The sequence below is a fragment of the Ptychodera flava genome (genome assembly GCF_041260155.1).
Source record: "Ptychodera flava strain L36383 chromosome 23 unlocalized genomic scaffold, AS_Pfla_20210202 Scaffold_24__1_contigs__length_23054250_pilon, whole genome shotgun sequence".
Lineage (NCBI taxonomy): Eukaryota > Metazoa > Hemichordata > Enteropneusta > Ptychoderidae > Ptychodera > Ptychodera flava.
Window position 1 is genome coordinate 15,379,163 of NW_027248278.1, and position 19,848 is coordinate 15,399,010.

The window sequence follows — 19,848 nt, forward strand, 5'->3', positions numbered from 1 at the left end:
ATGACACCTTTGTTACATTCTCGGTGTGTGATTACGTCACAAATCAAGTATTTCATGAAACCTGTTCGAGATTCGACCTAGTAGAACACAACAAAATAAACCAGTCATAAAGAGTTAAAGATGTTTTCAATATTGTAAAATGTCATCGACTTAATTGCTTTAATCGATCAAACAGCCAGCCAGTTTTCCTTAGGGTCCGTCTCAAATTTTTGCTCAAGTTCTAACCCTAATCCCCTGGCCGTAGTACGGGGGAGGGGTGGGGGGGTCAAGTGTTGAACCTCCATTCAATCAGCGAACTTCACTTTCGCATTTTTATTAACTTTTCCTTACATGGCTTGTAAAAATAAGGAAATACTGCACATTCCTACCAACAAATTTTACTGCCAACTCGTTCTTGTCATACTACTGTGATCACTCCCAAACACAATTTACCGACAGTAACATTGTATCGTTAACTTTTCATTCATCATATACTAAGAAAAAAGTATCGTTATTTTAAATTTGCTAAGTGTCTGCAGATATCATTATTATCATTATCGCAATTCTGAACAAGGGTTTTGATCTAAACGAAGGAACTTCGTTGCTTGAACTTGTGAGACAATCTGAGACAGTCTCTTATCTACCTTCACTATTTCAACATGTTCAGTAAAGCAAGTTTCAGTTGGCTGCGGGCAAAAAGGTAGCGACTGTATCTCGCTTAAGGTATTTCGCACCTCGAAAGTGAAAGACTTAAGCTTTTGCTCAAACTTTCCTTGAGGAATCTTTCAACCATTCTCTTTCAAAATCAAGAATAAAAATTGGGGTCACCGTGCGCATTCTGGTACTAGAGAAACAAATAATTCAGGATTTACCGATATTTAAAATTTAAATGGCCGCCATCCCTGTATACTCTATGGAGAAAAAAAAATTTTCGAATTTCGAAAAACTAAGCAGGTGAAAAGTTTTCTAACAGCAATACTATAAAATGAACCCCCACAAGTGGTATATTAGAAAAGAATTGTACAAGCTTGAGAGTTCGAGTATCTGTCCCCGAGGCGCGTTCAACCTTAAGTCTTCTCTAGTATATTTATTTGACTTTTATCACAGGTATGCCATAGCCTCCCAGTTTGAACCAACCTATGCTCGTAAGGCGTTTCCCTGTTTTGATGAACCAGCAATGAAAGCGACATTTTCCATCAGCATCATCAGGGCGCCTCGATATCGATCGCTCTCCAACGGAAAGAAGTTATCAACAAACAAACTGCAGGATTCGTCCTGGTACAGGACGTGTTTGAGACCACGCCCGTCATGTCAACCTATCTGTTAGCTGTAGCGTTGTCTGACTTCGACAGCTTAGAGCTGACAAGAGCGAATGGAAAAATTGTAAGTAATTCAGTAGGTCAATTCTTCATAATTTTTTTTGAAACACAATTGTTGTTCAAGAACAGGTAATCACATTGGTTCATCTTATCAAACTCACATTGTCAGATATAATTTTTAAAAAATACTGGAGGTTTTTCTATTTGAATATCTTTTATTGGCAATTTGTTGGCAGTCTTTCAGCACGTTTATTATCAAGGAAACCATTTGTCTGTCAGTCAAAATCTACAAAAAAAATGCAGGGCAATAACTTCCTTCCTTTAATAATTTTTTTTTATTCCCTGACGCAGATCAGGGTCTGGGCTCGTGATGATGTCTTATCACAACTCAGTTTGCCCTTAACGTCGCAAATTGGTCATACGGCTATTTCGAAGAGTATTTCGGCATAGAAGACCCTATCCAAAAATCTGGTGAGAGTTTTAAGCGTTTCGCTTGCAAATCATTTTCAGCGTCATACTAGTGTCGATGAACTCTATATGTTAAAATTCATTTTAAAGATAAAATCAAATTCAAAATGTCAGATTTAATTTATAAACTAATATTGGAGTTTTTTGTATTTAAATATAATTTGTTGGTAATAGTAAAGAGGGTTACAGTGCTTGTCAGAAAGATGTAGCAGTACATTTCTCTTAAATAGTATTTCATTGTTGGTAGTATTTTACTTAATTGCTTTGAAAAAAACAAAAGTTAGAGACATATTCTTATGAATGCATTCATACTGGAGTTCATGGCATTCTTGCCTACTTGACACAACTCCGTTGCCGTTACATAATTGTTCTATCACTATTATTTATGAATTGCAATTTCGATATGATATAAGATTAAGCATGACGTCGTTCATGTTTTTGTCAAAGTTGTGACTTTATTAAAGAACGCAAAACCCAGATGTGAATTTGTTTTAGTTTTTTTTCTTGAGCGATTGTTGTTTATTGCTCATCTGCGCATTTATGTTTGACCAGATCTCTTTGTGGTACCTGACCATCCCGCGAAAGGCATGGAAAACTGGGGTCTTATTACACTCCGTGAGAGCGCCACCATCGTCGACGAAGAGAAATCTGCTGCAAAAGTTCTTGAAGACACAGTCGATCTAATCGCTCATGAAATCGCACACATGGTATTAAACGATTCAGATTTATGAGAAATTATCTTTTCGTTGAATTTCAGTAATATAACTATGTGCGCACACGTTTGGATAAATTTGCCATTTTCTCGACAGTTTATGTCGGCTACATCGATCGTGAGAAATGTGTTGGCGAAGGGATTTGTTTTCCATAGTCTATTTTATGACCATGCTGTTCAGAAAAAATATCATGATAAATTTCTTTGAAATTGTAACAATTTTAAAATGTTATTGCCAAAGACGTCATAACGAATAGTTCACCGCATTGCGAGAGTTTCATACCAATGGGTAATATATATTTTAATTTTGATGCATTTTTCTTCAGTGGTTCGGTAACATGGTTACTCCAAAATGGTGGACAGATTTGTGGCTCAAAGAAGGATTCGCTTCAATGTTTGCGTCAGAAGCTTTGAATCATATATTTCCTGATTGGAAGATGGTAGGTAACACATAGTGTGAATTGTGTCATGTATTTCGAAATGTTTCAGATAATTACTCACAACCGATATTGGAAAACACAGAATGTGTGCGGTATCAATAATCTTCTATGCACGGTATTCAGCATAATATTTTCTATATCACATGCCTCGTATATCGAAGGTCACGCGCTCTATGGAATATAATGGCAAGTCGTTAGTGACGTCGGGGGTCGTATAGTCATCGTTTGACTGAAAATGGACCGGAACTATTTTCAACTTGACAATTTTGGGATCTTAACATGATCAAATTAAATTATTTGAATATCACGCATAAAAAAATTGAAAGACCGCATAACAGTTGTTCAAATATCAATGCGCCAATCAATGATAAAAATCTTCCATTTTTGACATCTTATTATTGTCATGATAAGCCTAAACATTTGGAGTGAAACCTATTTTAGAGAGGCATGTAATGAAACCTTTAAAGCCCAAACAAGGGACTATGTACCCTCGGGGCAGGAGACCATTTGCCTGCCTTCACCCACTCTTTGAGCTAATAGCCCCAGATCTTGGCTATAATACATTCTACATTAGATATTCTAAATATTAGATGTGAATGGTAAATGAGGCAACCATGGCATTGTCAAACCAGTGAACAGTGCCAGATTCCTGACATTTTAAAATTGAAACTACTTTCCGCGATAATGTAATGTTAAATATCATTCCTGGGCTAAAAGATTGTGAATCTAGAAATCAACAAATTCAATATTGCGCTGAAAATTGAACTGAAATGTACTGTGATGCTATTTGAGAAACTTTGCACTAATCTATTGTTAAGACTATTACAACCTGCTAGCATTCTCCCCACACCCAACGTCGGTTCCAATACACACTGCCTTCAGTATTGTAGAACGCTAGCATGTGCAATTCCATTTTCCAGAACGAGATGGTAATTGCTCAATCAGTACTGCCAGCGTTAGAAATGGACGCCTTCATGAACTCTCACCCTTTGTCGTCACCAATCAATGATCCGGATGATATCGTACAGTTTTATGATGTAGTCACCTACTGGAAAGGCCTCAGCGTCATTTATATGTTGCGATACTTCGTCGGCGAAACGACTTTTCGCAGTTCCCTTCAGGTGAGCTCTTCGCTGATTGCTGAAAAATGGGTGTCAGGCTAAGCAATGCCATGACAAAACATTAATTCATAGAGTCTTTTCTAATTCATCTTTTCTAATTCATCTGTCATTGATTATTAATAACAGATGAATTAGCAGATAGCACCCTTAGCAAACAATAAGGCAGAATAGTTATGCCCCTAAATTTCTTTGCTTCTGTTGGCTTACATTATAATCAGTAAAAGTGAATATTTGTTTCTCTCTGGTAGTTTTTGGTGTAAAAAGAAAAAAAAACCAAACGAAAATAATAGATGAAATATTGTAGTTGCATGACATTACGGAAGCCAAATAGAATTATTGAACTCTGAACTAAAGTTTGTTGTTTCTGAGACTTGCCATGTTTCACGTGAAATGTTTAGCTTCAAACAGTTTTGATAAAGGATGAGTGTTATAAAACTGTTGTTCCGAAGAAAGCAGCGTTATTTCCCGAACAGAAATACATATTATAGATCACATGCCACTGTTAGAAGTAGACACACAGTTGTGAGAAAATATTTGTCGTAACAAAGATCCAACGATACGTTTTTCCTGCAGAATTCGCCTGCGAATAGCAGTATATTTTCAAGACGTAAAAGACAACTTTTCTTCGGCAGATAAAATCATCATTATTCTGAAGAAATGAAAATCCGCCTTTTTTCTGTCAGTTGTATTTTGATCAAATTGCATTATCGAAAAATGTGATCGTGCGATATTGCCTTTAAACGTGTACTTATACGTACACGAATGACATTTCTCGTGGTTGTTAAAGTATAAAGTAAATGATGGTTTTATCTGCATGATTATGATATTGCTTACTTCCAGAATTATATCAAGAAATACATGTATTCTAATGCTGATATGGATGAACTCTGGGAAGAATTTTCAGAGGTAAGTCCAAAGTAACTATATAACATTGTGCGTTTTATAAATAGTCGAGTGGTATTAAAATTACGTTACTGTTGCCGTTCGAATACTTCTGAATATCACAAATGAAAAAGGCGTAATGATGTTAACATTATTGTTTTTTTCTTTCAGAAGATCAGAGGGTCAGAATTCTTTAATAACACAATTTAAAGACAATGGTCTATTTTAAAGAACTTGAGTCCAATTTTCCCAATTTTTGAAACAGGCTGCAAATAGCAGACTACAGATTAAAGAAATAATGGACACATGGACACTCCAGAAAGGATATCCTGTCGTAACCGTGTCCAGGGACAGGTCATCAGGCATGCGCAATGTGAACGTCAAGCAAAGCCACTTTACGATTAAGACAGACGATTCGGATATTAATATTAATGATAGTCCATACAGGTGATTGATACTTTACCAACACTCAAATTGTCTAGTATCCCTAGAGTCTCTATATGTGTGAACATCAGTGAAATTGTTTTGTATTTGTGTTTACACGAAGTTTGCATTGCCATAATATACATGCATGCTGATAACAATTTTGATTTTGCCTACTTCTGGACCATTATCGACACATCACATTTTCTCTATTGGACGCTTCAAATTACATTTTAAGTAAAGAGTAGCTCACAAATGTCCTCTTTCCTTTGTTTTCCTGATTAAAGTTTATTTTAATTTGCGTTATTATTATGTAAATAGTAACTTGGACAGCAACTCTCTCCCCCTACACTGGCAGAGAGAGCCCGAGTAACGTGCAATTTTAAATAGATCAGCACAAACATTTTCATATGAAATGATCTTGATTGAAAGAGGAGTGGTTATTAATGTAGCAATGTGATCATAAAACTAATTTCTAGGCTATGGGGCTTCTACTGCCGATGGATCATATGAAAGCTATTCCAAATTAATTGAAGTAATGTCTCTGTATGGTTATTTTTCTCTTAACAGGTACCAATGGTTCATATATTTTGCATATCTAACCCATACGAACAGGACTCCAAAAGGTCAATGGTTGGAAATGAACTCGAGTGAGTAACGTTTAGGTACTGTCAATATTTTACTTACCTTTATTTTTTATTTATTTTTACTAGAAAAGAGTTAGAGAATGGCGACTACCCCAAATATCACAAACTTTAACGGGACCGGAAAACACTGTGCCTACGTGTAGCTAAAGTACAATTCGAGACTATCCTAGGGGATATGTTGTTATATATTCATCGAAGAAGGCACACTCAATTTACCACAGATTTACACCAGAAAGAAGATGGGCCCAGTTTGTTTGGTAGACTGAAAGATATGTCACTCGAGGGCGCTCTCTATGCGGAAAGACCGCTGTCGGTCGACGGGTCTTTCAATCTATTTCATCAAGTGCACTCAAACTTAAATTTCAGCAGAAAATTTGGCAAAAATTTTAACTTTTATAGTATCATTCAAACATTTCTTCTTCTACGATAAAAATGAATGCAAAGATTCATGTATGAATACGTTTCATGACAGCGAATATCGAGATGAAGATTGATTACCAAGGAAACTGGATACTAGGGAACAAAGACAAGGCCGGGTTCTACCGTGTCAACTACGAAAACGATAACTGGGACGCCCTCACCGATCAACTGCAGAGAGATCACACAGAGTTCTCGCCGTCTACGAGAGCAGCCATACTGGATGACGCCTTCGCGCTTCAGAGGTGAGGCTTTGAGGTGACATGGTCGCCTATGTGGCGTCCTGAAATTTGTTAATAGTTATTTTACCAATGGCGGATGACGATCTTCTTGCCAATACTTGTGTTGGTGGTTTTGATGTAGGTGTGTCTGTTCCTTTGGTATTTTGCTTTTGCCATTGTCATTGTCGTTGTTGTTGATGACGACGATGGTTGCTGTAAAGGTAATGGTCTCAGTGATGAAGATGAAGATGATGATGACGTTGACGACAGCGCAGATAATGATAGAACGCTATTAGCCGTGTTTGTTCTGTTGACAAATGTACAATTGTGTTTGTTTCAGAGCTGGGTTACTGGTTACAAACCTTGCTTTAAGCGTCACACTGTATCTCGACAGAGAAAATGATTATCTGCCCTGGATGGCTGCTATGAAAGGTTTCAATTACATACGTAAACGGATGTACACTACAGAATCTTACGGCCTTCTGCAGGTATGATTTAATGTCTTCTGGGGATAGTAAGAGGTATATATATATGTAAACGTTAAATTCTTGCTGATTTAAATTACTGGAGAGTAGTGAATAGTTCCAATCATGGCCGTTTTTAAACCTTTTACAAAACGTAAGCAGTATATTTTGCAAAACATTCCAATAAGTTCCATATACATTCATAAAATCAGCATTTGCTTCTGTTGATTCTTTACAGAGCAGTCGTTTTATCAATTTTAACATTGTAAAGGTATAGCGATTTATAGTGACACTTTCCGAATATTCACACTAATTATGCAAATGAACGTTATTTAATCCTTATGATCAGATAATTCTGCAATTCGAAATCTTGTCCCGTTTTATGTCAACTTTTAAATTTCAACCCTTTCCTCTATTAGAAATGATTGATTAATACTGACATACAAATGTCATTGAAATCTCCAGTTCCGTAAATTTTGCATGGTATTGTAACACGCAGAATTACATAAAGCAGAAGATACGCCATCTCGTAGCGCTTCTCGGCTGGGGCGTGGGAGACAACTACGGTACCTTGGGGTCAAAGGGCAACTTACAACAGCGATTTCTGAGAACTTTGACCCTGAAGACACTGTGCGAAAATGGTGACGAAGAGGCTGTCAGTCAAGCTGTCACATTATTTGACAACTGGCTTAACAAGGACGAAGAGTGAGTTCCTAGTCTGTTTATATTAGACTCATGTTAAAGAATTCACTGCTACACTGCTTAGCTTCGGCATTTGAATTCGAAAAAGCAATGTGATATAAAATACTCTTCTGAAGTACACTGTGCTGTACTGCATTGAGCTGTATTGTATTGTACTGTACCGTGCTGTGCTGTACTGTAGTGTGTACTACTGTGGTGTAATGTACCGTATTGTACACTGCTGTGCTGAACTATACTGTACTGCACTTTACTGAACTGTATTGTACTGTACTGTATTGTACTCTCCTGTACTGTACTGTACTGTACTGTACTGTACTGTACTGTACTGTACTGTACTGTACTGTACTGTACTGTACTGTACTGTACTGTACTGTACTGTACCTTACCGTACCGTACTGTACTGTACTGTACTGTACTCTACTCTACTGTACTGTACTGTACTGCATTGTACTGTACTGCACTGTACGGTACTGTACTGGACAGGACTGGACTGTTCGGCTTTTGATTTTGCTGTTTACAACATTTTCCAATGCCATTTGGTAGTGTCATGTGCTGTTCAGTATTGAGCTATACTGTACTTTACTGTACCACAATTACCTCTACTATACTTTTCGGTCTTGCGCTAGGCTTTGTTGTATTGCAACTGTACCTTTCTGTACTCTACCGAAATTTATTCTGCTGTACTGCATTGCACTCCACTGTTTTGTACTGTACTGCACTGTACTGATACAGTACGATGCGCATACGGTACAATAATATAGTGAGGTATGGTATGGTACGGTACGTGATCTCTGATGTGTTTAGTTGTACACTATATCGTAAGCTACTCTAACGTTTACTTTTAATACTGAATTGATTCTAAATTGTTTACAGAATTCCAGCCGATTTAAAAAGTTTTGTATATTTCGTTGGTGTAATGAAGGGAGATTCCGAGGTGTGGGACACAGTATGGCGACGACAAGAGGTATCAAGCCATGCTGATGACGCACACACATTACGTCAGGCACTGGCAGCCTCACAGTATCCTTGGGTACTGTGGAGGTAATTTATAACTTTGTTAAAATCTTTGTTTCTCAATATGTCATAATTTTATTCATGTAGATGAAAGATAATAAAAATGGATAATTAGTACGAAAAGTGTAGAGTTGGCGAATGTTTTCTGTTATAAGTGGGCTTGTAAAAGGTATAGACGAGGGGAAATCATATGGCAAGTAAGGATATTGTTGAAGTTTTAGTGAGAAGTTTCGATTGCAGTGGGTTTTGGAAATGACTGGCCTCCATTTGCTTTGTTTTTGAATGTGGGAAGGAACCACAATTGGCGAGACGGAAATATATTAAATTGCAGAAGAAGGGCAACTACAAACTGCTTTCATCATCTTCAAATTTCAATAACGTCTTACAGGTAACACGATTGGAACTAATTTAAGATAATTGGATGATGAAGTAATGTCGATTCAATCTTCAAATGTAACCTCATCGACTTTTCTTTTTCATTTACACACTTGTTTTTATGAGTATTGTGTAGTATCGCAATATTCAGCTATACGCCACCTAACACTTTTTAGAAATTTGAAAAAATATGAGAATCCAATTATCCCAAATTAGTTCAAATCGTGTACAGTACTAAATCAACAATCATTTATAACTGAAAAATTTCCGCCACCTGTTCAAGCGAACATGACAGGAAGAGTAGAATCATTCCTCTCGAGGTGGAAGTGTTTTCATTTTCACGTCCTTATGTCCAGTTAACAGGGCAAATAATTGTTGTTGCCAGGTTCATGGAATGGAGCTTGGATAGCACGAAAGTTCGGATGCAATACGGTCCGTCGAATATTGGAAGCGTGGGAAAGACACATTTTGGGCAAGCCTTGGCTTTCGATTTCATTGTGGAAAAATGGGACGTTATCCGAGAAAGGTAATTTGACACGATTTTGATTTCTGACTTGTGCGGCGTTATTGCTGTCTACGCCATTGCATGATACTTAAGCCAAAGAAGATGATCTTATGAAGGTAGTATGCACCTCCAAAGTGAAAGTCTGAAACCGTTGCTGAAACCTTCCAAGGTGAAACTTTCAACCATTCTCTCACCAAACCAAGAATAAAAATAAAGGATCGCGATGCAAAGGTTGGTACTAGAGGCATTAAATTACCTGTCATTGACCAATATTTGAAATTCAAAATGGCTGCCGTCCCTGTGTTAAAACTATACGGAGGAAAATAAAATGTACGATTTTTTGTATTTTATACAGGTTCGCCAGCTTAGTTTTTGGTTTTGGAGAAATGATTCAGGGAGTGACGTCATTGATAAATAATAAGTCACAGATGAAACAGGTGAGTGATAAGCCTATCGATAGAGGGCGCAAGCAGTTGCGGAATGAATACGCTGATCTTAATTTTCCAAAGATTTCAAAGGTTATGACAATTTAAGTTCCTGACTAGTTCGTTCTAAGTACGTTTTCGATTATTTAGTGGACAGCTTATGATGGAAGAAGTATTTTCTTCTCTGATCGAAAGTGTAAGTGTTTGTCTTTTTGTTTACCTGTCTCCAGCTTGAGCAGCTATTTTCCCAGAATCCCCCGGGAGGTTCTGGTGATAAGTCAGCACTTCTGGCCATCGAACAAATTGGTATCAACGTAGCTTGGAAGGAACGCTATGAAGAGGAGGTGGCACAGTTCCTGAAAGAGAATTCAACAAGTTGAAATAATTGAATGCATCGCCGACTATATATAAAGCGGGTGTAAGGCAACCATCTTGACTTGTCTTATCGAAGATTCCCCCTGACAGTAGAGGCACCTCCAGAAGGGTTTCAGTGTGGATAAAAAACGTCACATCTTGATGACGTCATTGAAATGTTTTTGTCGTGTGACGCCGACACAAAGGAGCTGACGGAAGTGATGCGAACAATGCTGCCAGTCACCTTGTGTGTATTATATGTACATGAAACGATTAAGCAATAATTTTGGGGTAATTATTTCCAAAGATGTGAATATGTTCAGAGTATTACGTAATGTAGTCATCAGGGACGGTTTAACAGGTTTTTTGATAAAAGTTTATAAATCTCGCGTCATCAGTGGATTTTATTCAATTCAATATCGGAATTAACAAAAGATGCATTATCAAACAGGTAACGTTTTTTGCAAGGAGTAAATGCACCTTCTTGATGACAAGTTGGCTCTAAAGTCTTTCGTAAGTACACTGTGCGAAGCGCTATGCGTTCTTTCACCAGTCACGTAAATTTTGAATATCTTTTAAAGGCAAGAATGCATAATATGGGCGGGAAACGTGTGACAGTAACGACTACTCTTGCGGAATTCGAATTTTCATATTTTCAGCCTCAAGCGCTACCTATTTTCTGAATTTATCGTCGAAATTACCTTCATTCGCCAATTAGATGACTATTAAAAGAGTGACGACAAAATATGGTGTACATGACAGTGTCATTTCGAAAAGATGTTACACTAACGTTACTTTAAACTTGTTTATTTCTTTATATGCTTACCATTTGCGAGAACCTATGTATATTATTATCATATACTCATGCCCATATCGCTTCATCCTAGTGATGTTCACCGTAAAATATCAGCTGTGATATTTCACGGTAAACGTCGAGATATGCACGATGAACGTCATCGGTTTTTGGCCTGCGAAGCGATGTTGCCAACTTAAAAAAATTGAAGGGCTTCGAGGAACACGGGTGTTTCTGGTTGCCAAATACAGAAATAACATGTTGAGTCTTGTAATGTTTTCCCATGGTTTTCCTGTTAAAGATATTGTATTTTTGGCCAAGCTCTAGCAAACACTCGGACGGCACCGTGCATGGTCTACCCCCGAACAGGTATAGTGAGCGCGTGGCGTGACAGCGATGTCGCGCGCGCGACGACTGTTGACATGGCAACTCTCCGGGTAAACAGACCAAATGGCGGTCCCCTCCGCGCGAGCTCCGTGCCGTACGACGATCGAGTGCTCATTTTTTTTATTTAAAATGCAAAAGAACATTACATGATAATGCAAGTCAAACGATAATGCGTCGTCAATGATAATACACATTTGCTTAAAATCGTGCATCACTCTTCATGCCTCTGTAGATGTTATTTTCCCGTCCTAGTTTTCACGTCTATTTTTGCATTGCGAAAGTGATCGACTTCAACCGTACATTTCAACCATTTTCTTTCGAAATCAATAATAAAAATCAGGGGTCACCGTGCAAATTGTGGTACTAGAGAAACAACCTACCCGAGATTTATCGATATTTGAAATTCAAAATAACCGCCTTCCCTGTGCTACTAATCAAATGGACAAAATAAGATTTTCTATTTTAGAAAAACTAAGACGGTAAAAAGTGTGGGTTTTCTTCACCAAGAGCTTTAAAATGAATCCCCACAAGCTGTAGATCGATCATGAAAAATACTTTGTTAAAGTATGAAAGTCCGAATATCTGAACTTTCCCCGAGGCAATCGTGTGAAGATACAGTCACGGTGATTTGGCTGATTTATTTAACGTCTGCTCATCTGTTATGTCTGCATGTCTCCGTGGCAAAAACATTGTACAATTTCTTACTTTGATGTAAATGTATATCAACTAAAACACGATTGGAACTTATTTGGGAAGTAATGTTGATTTAATGTACAAATCTTATCTCATCTACTCTAATTCTTATATTACACACTTGTTTTATAAGTATTTTGCGATATTGCAACATTCAGCTATATGGCACCTAACACGTTTGAGAAATTTGCAAAATATAAAAAATCCATAATCCCAAATTAAATCCAATCGTGTTTAAAGTGATAATGTCATTCTAATTACTTGGAGTAAATCTGCTTTGAAAGTCAATAAATACTTCCAATCGCTTTGTTCGCACTTGTAGTTTTATCGTCTACCATTGTGACATTCAGCTTTTGTACAGATGATTTGTGTGCACATGCGTCTGTGTTGTGATTGTTCTGTTCAATAACGACGTTCACTGAAATTAAAACTTGGTAGGGGACACGTTAAAGTAAAATTTGAAGTGCGCCACCAGTCGCCCACTCCTGATTTTTGTCGGTGGCTGCTTTGCTGGACACGTAAAATTGTCTAGTGTTACACCTCCCCATTGAATTGAAATACAGTTGACGCGTTTGATTCCATGAGAAGACGCATTGTTCAACGTTTACTCGGAGACGGTACGCTTGACTGAGTTCACGCGGTAGACTACTTAAACTACGTTCGTTTTCAATGACGTCATGTTCCCGAAATAGACGGGACTTTCCAATTCACTTGATAAACATCAAGTGAATAAAACTAAGAAGGACAGTGCAGCCCATGCCTTCGAAAGGAAAAGCCGGTCTTCGTAAAGCAGTAAGCGTTTCCTTTTCAAGTCACAGTGTGTGCCTCGCCGGCACGTTTCAGCGAGGTGTACGCGTTCTACGGGGAAGACTGACTTGTTAGATCGCTGTTCCGAGCCTACATTCTGGTAGGTCCATGTACAGGTAAATATAGTAAAAATATCTGCACGTCACATACTTATTCGTCGATATAATGTGACATTGGTCGACATTTGACTAACATAAGTGAGTATATTCTTCTTCCCCTAATCGGTTTTGACGCCATGAATTGCAAACTTCCTCTTTTTGTGTTTTTTATAATACTTGTGTTATAATCCAATAGCAATCTAACTGGCCGCGTGTATCCACTCTTTGTGAACACATTTTAAAGGCATTATGAATTTATTTTCCAAGGGTTTGGTCTTTCCCTTTAGGGCAGGTTTCAAACTGAAGGCAAAGCCATTGGGTCCAAATTTTCGTGAAAGCGCATTTCATTCATTTTCCCGTCAGCCAGTTCGATTTAAAGAAACCGTTTCGTTTCAATTGTCGGTCCACAAAGTGCTGACTCAGAGCAATATGACGGTTTGCACTCGGCCAATTCCATTTGATGTGACCTCGTACCTATTTTGTCTTTTTTGTGCTAAAGGCAACAGGTGTACCCTAATGTAATTGCGCCAGATAAAGAATCTCTAGAAATGTGACGTTTAATGATCATCGTTGCACAGTTTCTGGGATACTTTTGCCTAAATTGCGAGGATATATTGACGCTGTCAATATGAATGACTGCCGGGGCCTGCCAATCAACTAGCACAGCTCTAGTGCCGCCGTCCAAACTGTGTATATATTGTCGTCACGGCATTGGACTCGTATTCGATGAGTGGACAAAAGAATGACGTCATTCTTTTATAATGGATTAATGGCTTCTAGGAATCTTTATTCGAGATTAATCGGAATACACGTATTTCGATGCAGAGTTTATAATACAACTTGTTTATTGTCCTTACTTTTTTTGGCAAGGGCAGAGGTAGTTATGTGCCTCGAAAACGAAAGTGAAAGACTTCAGCTTTTCTTCAAACGTTCCTCAAGGAATCTTTCATACACTTTCGCTTTAAATCTAATATATACATCAGGGGTCACCGTGCAAATTTAGGTACTAGGGAAACAAATTACGCAAGATTTACTGATATTTAAAATTCAAAATGGCCGCTATTCCTGTGTTAACTCTATGGTGAAAATAAAATTCTCGATATTCGAAAAACTAAGGCGGTGAAATTTTTTTTCTTACATCAAGAGCTTTTAAATGAGCCCTCACAAGTGGTAGATCAGAAAAGATTTGTAGAAACTGAGAGTCCGAATATCTGTCCCCGAGGTGCGTTTTACCTTTGAGTTAAATATACCATGATAAGTCACACCGCCCATTGCAAGTATCTGCAATTTCCAAAGTCCCGGTACAACTATATCAAAATGTTCAGATTTTCCCCTACCTTTGACAATAAACTCAGTACTTTTTCTGAAATCGGTTAACTTTCCCTACTGCGTTTTTAAGACCTGCTTGAAACAGTGGTCGCACAGTGTGCTACAAAGAAACGCATGACACATTTATGCGTTCTGTAAATCATATCCTAATAGGCCTATATCGACAGGGTTAGCACCGAGTTTTGCCCCTTACAACAAATTTTGTGTCGTTTGTCTATTGGCGCCATTTAGTCCATACATAAACCTGGGACTTTATTCAAATAGCATAGCATTTCCATCGTGTTCATAATAGCAGCTCCAGAGACACAGTGCTTCGAGTGTGTCGATTGGTAACACACTGATTTTATTCATTTGTTTCGGTCGACAGGCAGAATGTCTCTCTATATACAAAAATACATCTCAGATATCAAAACCTGTGTCAAGAGCTTCGACGGTGATTACGTCAACCTTGCCTGGGATGTGCTACGAGAGAGCATAGTGGAAGTTAGAAACCATATCAGGTGGCTTAGGAATATTCAAATTAACAGCAGAGACGTGAATGCGGAAGTCGACAATGCCATTCGTCAAGTGAAGCGAGTCTACCGCATTTTACTGGAAGAATGTGTAAACATCAAGTAAGTCATTTTCATCACCAAAATCACCTCTTAGGCTTGAATATTTATATTCTTGTCCCTGGACATATCATAAACTTATATTTTCCATTCTAAACCACTTGATAGTATAGTGGAAGAAAGTTGAAAGTTGACGCATACATTGTCACGAATCACAAAGTTTCATTGTTTCAGCGTTTGACCTTAATTTTCGAAGTTTGTAAGGTATAGATTGTCAAATTCTTCCCACTTCCGGGCCTGGTATGTCAATCTACATATCGCTCTAAAATGCTATGTCCAAACATAATATAACGCTCTATATTAGCGGATAGATCATTTGCGTCAGGTCACAGGGTCAAATGCCACTTGACTCAGGAAACGTATAGTACACGAGTGTATCATCTAAAACTCGGGTTCATTTTTCCGCCATTTTGCTTAGTTTTCAAGAGGGCAACAACAATTGCTTGCATGTTTTACCGGGTACATCTGTAAAGTCGTTAATCTTAAATTGGCAAAAATATAGTATTTGAACTATTTGATCCCGTGGTCTCCAGACGTATTTTTCTTACATGTATCGTAGCTTCTGTTTTCGCTTGTAAAGAATTTGGCATTTTATAAAAATGTGCTCCTGTTTTTCCCTTCCCATCTATTGTTCCTCATTGTTAACAACTCCACTTTTTGAAATCTAGACATTACAGCAAGCAGTTTGAGTACATGCTGCAGTGCCTTAAAGAAGAAGTGCAGTCAAGACACGAGGGCGTCGACACGTTTCTATGGCGACATCGTTTGCAACGCTACAAGGCTCTCTTCGACAACGAGGACATCGAATATTTCTCTGAGATTGCGGAAATGGACTTAGGGAAATTTATTTTCTTCCGGGAATACATGGAACGCCAGGATTTCAAGGTCCTGATGAAGGAAATCGAAAAAGCAGGTAGGATTGCATAGTAAGATCGGCAGTTTCTTTAAGATTTTCAAACTTTGAATTAACTTGTTTCAAAATGTTCTCAACGAAGCAGTAAAACGTATGATTGTAATCAATTAGCAACATTACATTCAATCAATTCCGTTTTTGATGTAGGGGAGCACAGCTTATCTATAAAATAGCGTTTTAAATCTAGTACATTCGGCAATGAAACCCATAAATGCTATGAAATGATATACACGACCAAAATAAAATAAGCGTATATCAAAATTGTTTAAAACAGTGCTTAGTTGTAAGCAACTCATCAACAGGAGGGAGAAACATAATTTCATTGTGTTTGGATATTCAGTTGATGAATCGATGATTCAAGATACTATTCGAGATTAAACAATGTTCAACCGAATTAATTATATGTAAACTACATATATGCAAACCTGGAAGAGAATAGATTTATAAATTGCTTTCTCTTAAAGATATTCTCGCCTTGTGTCGTCCTCCTTCCAAAACGCGAAATTAACTAACTGATAGTATGTGATTTACAGGAATACATGTACAACCATTTTCAGTATTAGACAGCGAAGCCACTGCAGTGAACTGCAATAAAACTGTGATAAAGCAAATGAACGTTTCCATCTGCTGCATCTTCATTATTCTAAAACCTTGAATTGATATATTTCACAGAGCTCAATACGTACTACATCCAGCACTGCATGGAAGGAGATGTAACGAGACTCGGCAGTCAGTGTGACCTGTCATTAGAGAAAGTGACGTCATCACTCAACGGGTCACTGACTGAGACGCAGAAGGTGACACTGAGCGTCATCCGCCACCTAGAATCACGAAAGTCCAGGAACGAGACGGCCGGCTTTGGGTTTAAAGTGCTGGGAACCATCGGGCTTATGGCTGTCGTTGGTGGCCTGCTTTCGGCTTCAATAGTCGGTGCCGTTGTCGCTGGAGTTGGCGCAGCAGCAACTGGTGTCGGTGTTGCAGGAACAGCACAAACCCAAAACGGTCAGTATGGCCTTTGAAGAAATAATTTATTAAACAGCCCAGTTAAATACGCAGATCACATCTAACCACTTAAGCAAAATAAGAACTATATGTGCTACCGATAACCATGTGTACCCTAGAAAAAGCAGCCGTGCCCAGACCTTTTTTTAGCATTTAAAAATGTGAAGTAAATTTCTTAAATAATTTAAAGAATTTACAATATAAGCACTTTTTGCGGTTTTAGGCTTTCTTTGAGGTAGTTTTACTTGGCAAAATGCTTACCTACAATATACTTACATATAATGATTCTATATACTCGCAAAGCACGTTTAGTATACACGTTTGTGCGTATAGAAATAATGTACAGTGTACACTTGGTTCGTAGAGATCTCAAGTTACGTATACTCTTGTTCTGCATTCATCCAAGTTACACGTATATGATCGTATTGATACGTGCCATACACGTTCTGTATTCTTGTACTAAGGTATAAGGATCGCTTACCTATGTTTATATCAGTAGGAACATATAAACGTGCTCCAGGCACGAAAAGGCGCAACTTGATAGAATTAAGGTGGACAATTCTATGTCAAAAAGTGGAAATAAGGTCTGCATCTACATTGAACTCGACACTATTAGCCACACTAACGTTCATAAACCAATCTGTGGTTATTGCTGTTAACATATTCTTGCTAACAATAGCGGTAATTCAATAAAGCTAACATACCTCCTTTACTACAAAAGATAAATGCCAATTTGCATCGAAACTGTCATCATTGCATGTCATGACAGGATAATCTTTACTTTTGGAATTCTTTTTCGATATTTTTTACAGAAGTTGCGAGGATCAGGCAACAAACGAAGGAGATCAAATCAATGATGTCACACTGGGAAGGCGTGATTAAGCATGGAATCATATCCTGGAAGGAACTCATTATCAGGTTCAAAGAATTAAGAACCCTTCTCAAGGAGGGCGTTGTCAAGCTAAGAAGAGAAGAACTTTACGACATCACCTCGCATTTTCAAGCTGCCGAGAAATCTCTTGGAAATTTCAACAAAGAGACAAGTGACTTTGCAGAGGAAGTTCGACGTGTTGTCAATACTTAAGGTCATTCTGACGACCTTTAGAAAGAACATTGTCAGTTATTGAGATGCAAACTTTTAAAAGTGTTCATCTCTAGTTTATTTTAACCAAATTGAGTTGAATGTGCTAGGACATATGGTGTGTATTTACTTTTTGTTAATTTTTCGTATGAAATAGTGAAGAGAAAACTAAACTGGTGTAAAACTTTTACTAACAGTATTTTAGCAAAATATTTACACCAATGAAACATTATTTTAATCTTAGAACTTTACAAGATCCTACAAAGTAAAATGGTTTAGAGCGCATTGATCTTGTAACAAAACAGAACAGAGGATAAAATGCAATTCTTTGGAATGAAAAGATTGATTTATTCCAGTCGAACTACAGTTGACATTCTGCAATGCAAAGATAGTGTTTTTACACAAGGCTAGTAAAATATTGTATATTGGAGATCAAGAACTAGTTGACGGGAGGTTGTCTGAAAGAACTTTATTCAGGAGCAAGTTTGCTCTTGTCGTGCGTTCGAATTGGTTAATAATGCCATGTAAATAACAGGTTACCTCATGTCACCGCCAAGGATACTAGATGCAGTAGAAAGTAATCGTAAATACAATTATATTAAACATCTTACTTTTCATCAAAGGTTGCTGTATGTGACAAGCAAAAAACGTCGTTGTGTTCCTAACATCGATTAAACTTTTCACCAATGGGTATGTAACAGACACAAATTTCTCTGGCCTTATTTTTCTATACAGAATAAATATTTTTATACTTAAAAATGTCATATTATTCAGGGAAATGTTGGCAATGTCCATTTTACACTATTAGGGAACTCATACGGGTTGTATAACATTGTGATTTGATCTGACTCATGGCTAAATGCTGAACTAGTCTCATATATCTCAATGTCTCTAATATACACTATGTAGTATTTTATCATTTCCTCATCCATTTTGTATGTTGCTGCCCTAGATTGAATTCACTTGTGTTTTGCATAGCATGCCTTATACCAATTTTCGATAATACCAAAATGTACATTCCAAAAGTGTTACAATGGCATACCTAAATACTCGTCACTTCCATTCTTCACCTTCACTCTATACAAATGTATAGTGTTTTGAAAGTCTTTCCATGCAAAACTCAAGAGGCTGTATAAGTATTTACCGTTCTTCTAACGAGGTGCTCATTAAATAAATAATTATGATCCAAGACATATTATGGCAGAGACTGGGTATCTTTTCATTTTTGTGAATACTTTTGCATAATAAGTGTTTCAGTGCGTGAATAAATGAGGTATGAAGGTAATGATGTAATGACATGTGACTTGATGTGCAACTTGCCGCAATACTTAAAGTTTTAGAAACATTCTTTTTCAAACAAATAAAGTTTGAAGGCACCTTTGATGAATTGTAGTTAAAACAGAAGAACGGCGCTTAAGTGTGTGTTTTGATCGTTCTGTTAAACACTATTACGTCATTGATTCACTGAACTTCCTTTGCAGCAGAGGACAGGTTCAAACGTAGTACTTTTGAAGTGCGCCACCAGTCGCTCACCGGGTTTTTGTTTGTGGGGCATGTAGGTCGCATGCTTCGTTTCTAAACAGGTAAACATGGAAAAAAGGTAAAATTGTTTAGCTTTACACTACTTCATAAACATACAATACCATATAAGTCGCTAGAGGCACTG

At 37.6% G+C, this 19,848-nt stretch overlaps 3 protein-coding genes and 1 long non-coding RNA gene across 5 annotated transcripts; all 4 read left to right on the top strand.

Annotated features, from left to right (window-relative positions):
• The first annotated feature begins 1,686 nt into the window (after window positions 1–1,686).
• On the top strand, window positions 1,687–2,918 carry LOC139124744 (uncharacterized). The gene is made up of 3 exons (XR_011550015.1): window positions 1,687–1,769; window positions 2,319–2,473; window positions 2,805–2,918. It is a non-coding gene; the product is annotated as an uncharacterized lncRNA (long non-coding RNA).
• Window positions 2,919–5,219: 2,301 nt separating this feature from the next.
• LOC139124816 (aminopeptidase Ey-like) lies at window positions 5,220–6,695 on the top strand. Its single transcript, XM_070690923.1, has 3 exons — window positions 5,220–5,368; window positions 5,915–5,994; window positions 6,464–6,695. The coding sequence occupies exons 1-3, from the start codon at window positions 5,220–5,222 to the stop codon at window positions 6,655–6,657; spliced, it is 423 nt and encodes a 140-aa protein (XP_070547024.1). The 3' UTR covers window positions 6,658–6,695.
• Window positions 6,696–6,999: 304 nt separating this feature from the next.
• On the top strand, window positions 7,000–9,714 carry LOC139124698 (aminopeptidase N-like). The gene is made up of 4 exons (XM_070690818.1): window positions 7,000–7,117; window positions 7,593–7,798; window positions 8,669–8,836; window positions 9,570–9,714. Exons 1-4 carry the CDS (start codon window positions 7,046–7,048, stop codon window positions 9,712–9,714), a joined length of 591 nt encoding a protein of 196 aa, XP_070546919.1. The 5' UTR covers window positions 7,000–7,045.
• A 3,266-nt stretch (window positions 9,715–12,980) lies between these two features.
• On the top strand, window positions 12,981–19,375 carry LOC139124611 (uncharacterized). Of its 2 annotated transcripts, none has more exons than XM_070690744.1 (5): window positions 12,981–13,248; window positions 14,943–15,189; window positions 15,855–16,099; window positions 16,772–17,101; window positions 17,914–19,375. In XM_070690744.1, the coding sequence occupies exons 2-5, from the start codon at window positions 14,948–14,950 to the stop codon at window positions 18,183–18,185; spliced, it is 1,089 nt and encodes a 362-aa protein (XP_070546845.1). In that variant the 5' UTR covers window positions 12,981–13,248; window positions 14,943–14,947; the 3' UTR covers window positions 18,186–19,375. The 2 variants fall into 2 exon arrangements, with proteins under 2 accessions (XP_070546845.1, XP_070546844.1); XM_070690743.1 differs by having other exon boundaries at window positions 12,984–13,264.
• The last annotated feature ends 473 nt before the right edge of the window (window positions 19,376–19,848 follow it).

Bases quoted from the DNA above. Each gene is read 5' to 3' on its own strand.
- LOC139124816 (XM_070690923.1), top strand. From the start codon at position 5,220: ATGGACACATGGACACTCCAGAAAGGATATCCTGTCGTAACCGTGTCC. The intron at 5,369-5,914 runs GTGATTGATACT...TTCTCTTAACAG, and splicing joins ATTAATGATAGTCCATACAG to GTACCAATGGTTCATATATT. The intron at 5,995-6,463 runs GTGAGTAACGTT...GTTTCATGACAG, and splicing joins ATGGTTGGAAATGAACTCGA to CGAATATCGAGATGAAGATT.
- LOC139124698 (XM_070690818.1), top strand. From the start codon at position 7,046: ATGGCTGCTATGAAAGGTTTCAATTACATACGTAAACGGATGTACACT. The intron at 7,118-7,592 runs GTATGATTTAAT...TGTAACACGCAG, and splicing joins AATCTTACGGCCTTCTGCAG to AATTACATAAAGCAGAAGAT. The intron at 8,837-9,569 runs GTAATTTATAAC...TGTTGTTGCCAG, and splicing joins TATCCTTGGGTACTGTGGAG to GTTCATGGAATGGAGCTTGG.
- LOC139124611 (XM_070690744.1), top strand. From the start codon at position 14,948: ATGTCTCTCTATATACAAAAATACATCTCAGATATCAAAACCTGTGTC. The intron at 16,100-16,771 runs GTAGGATTGCAT...TATATTTCACAG, and splicing joins GAAGGAAATCGAAAAAGCAG to AGCTCAATACGTACTACATC. The intron at 17,102-17,913 runs GTCAGTATGGCC...TATTTTTTACAG, and splicing joins AACAGCACAAACCCAAAACG to AAGTTGCGAGGATCAGGCAA.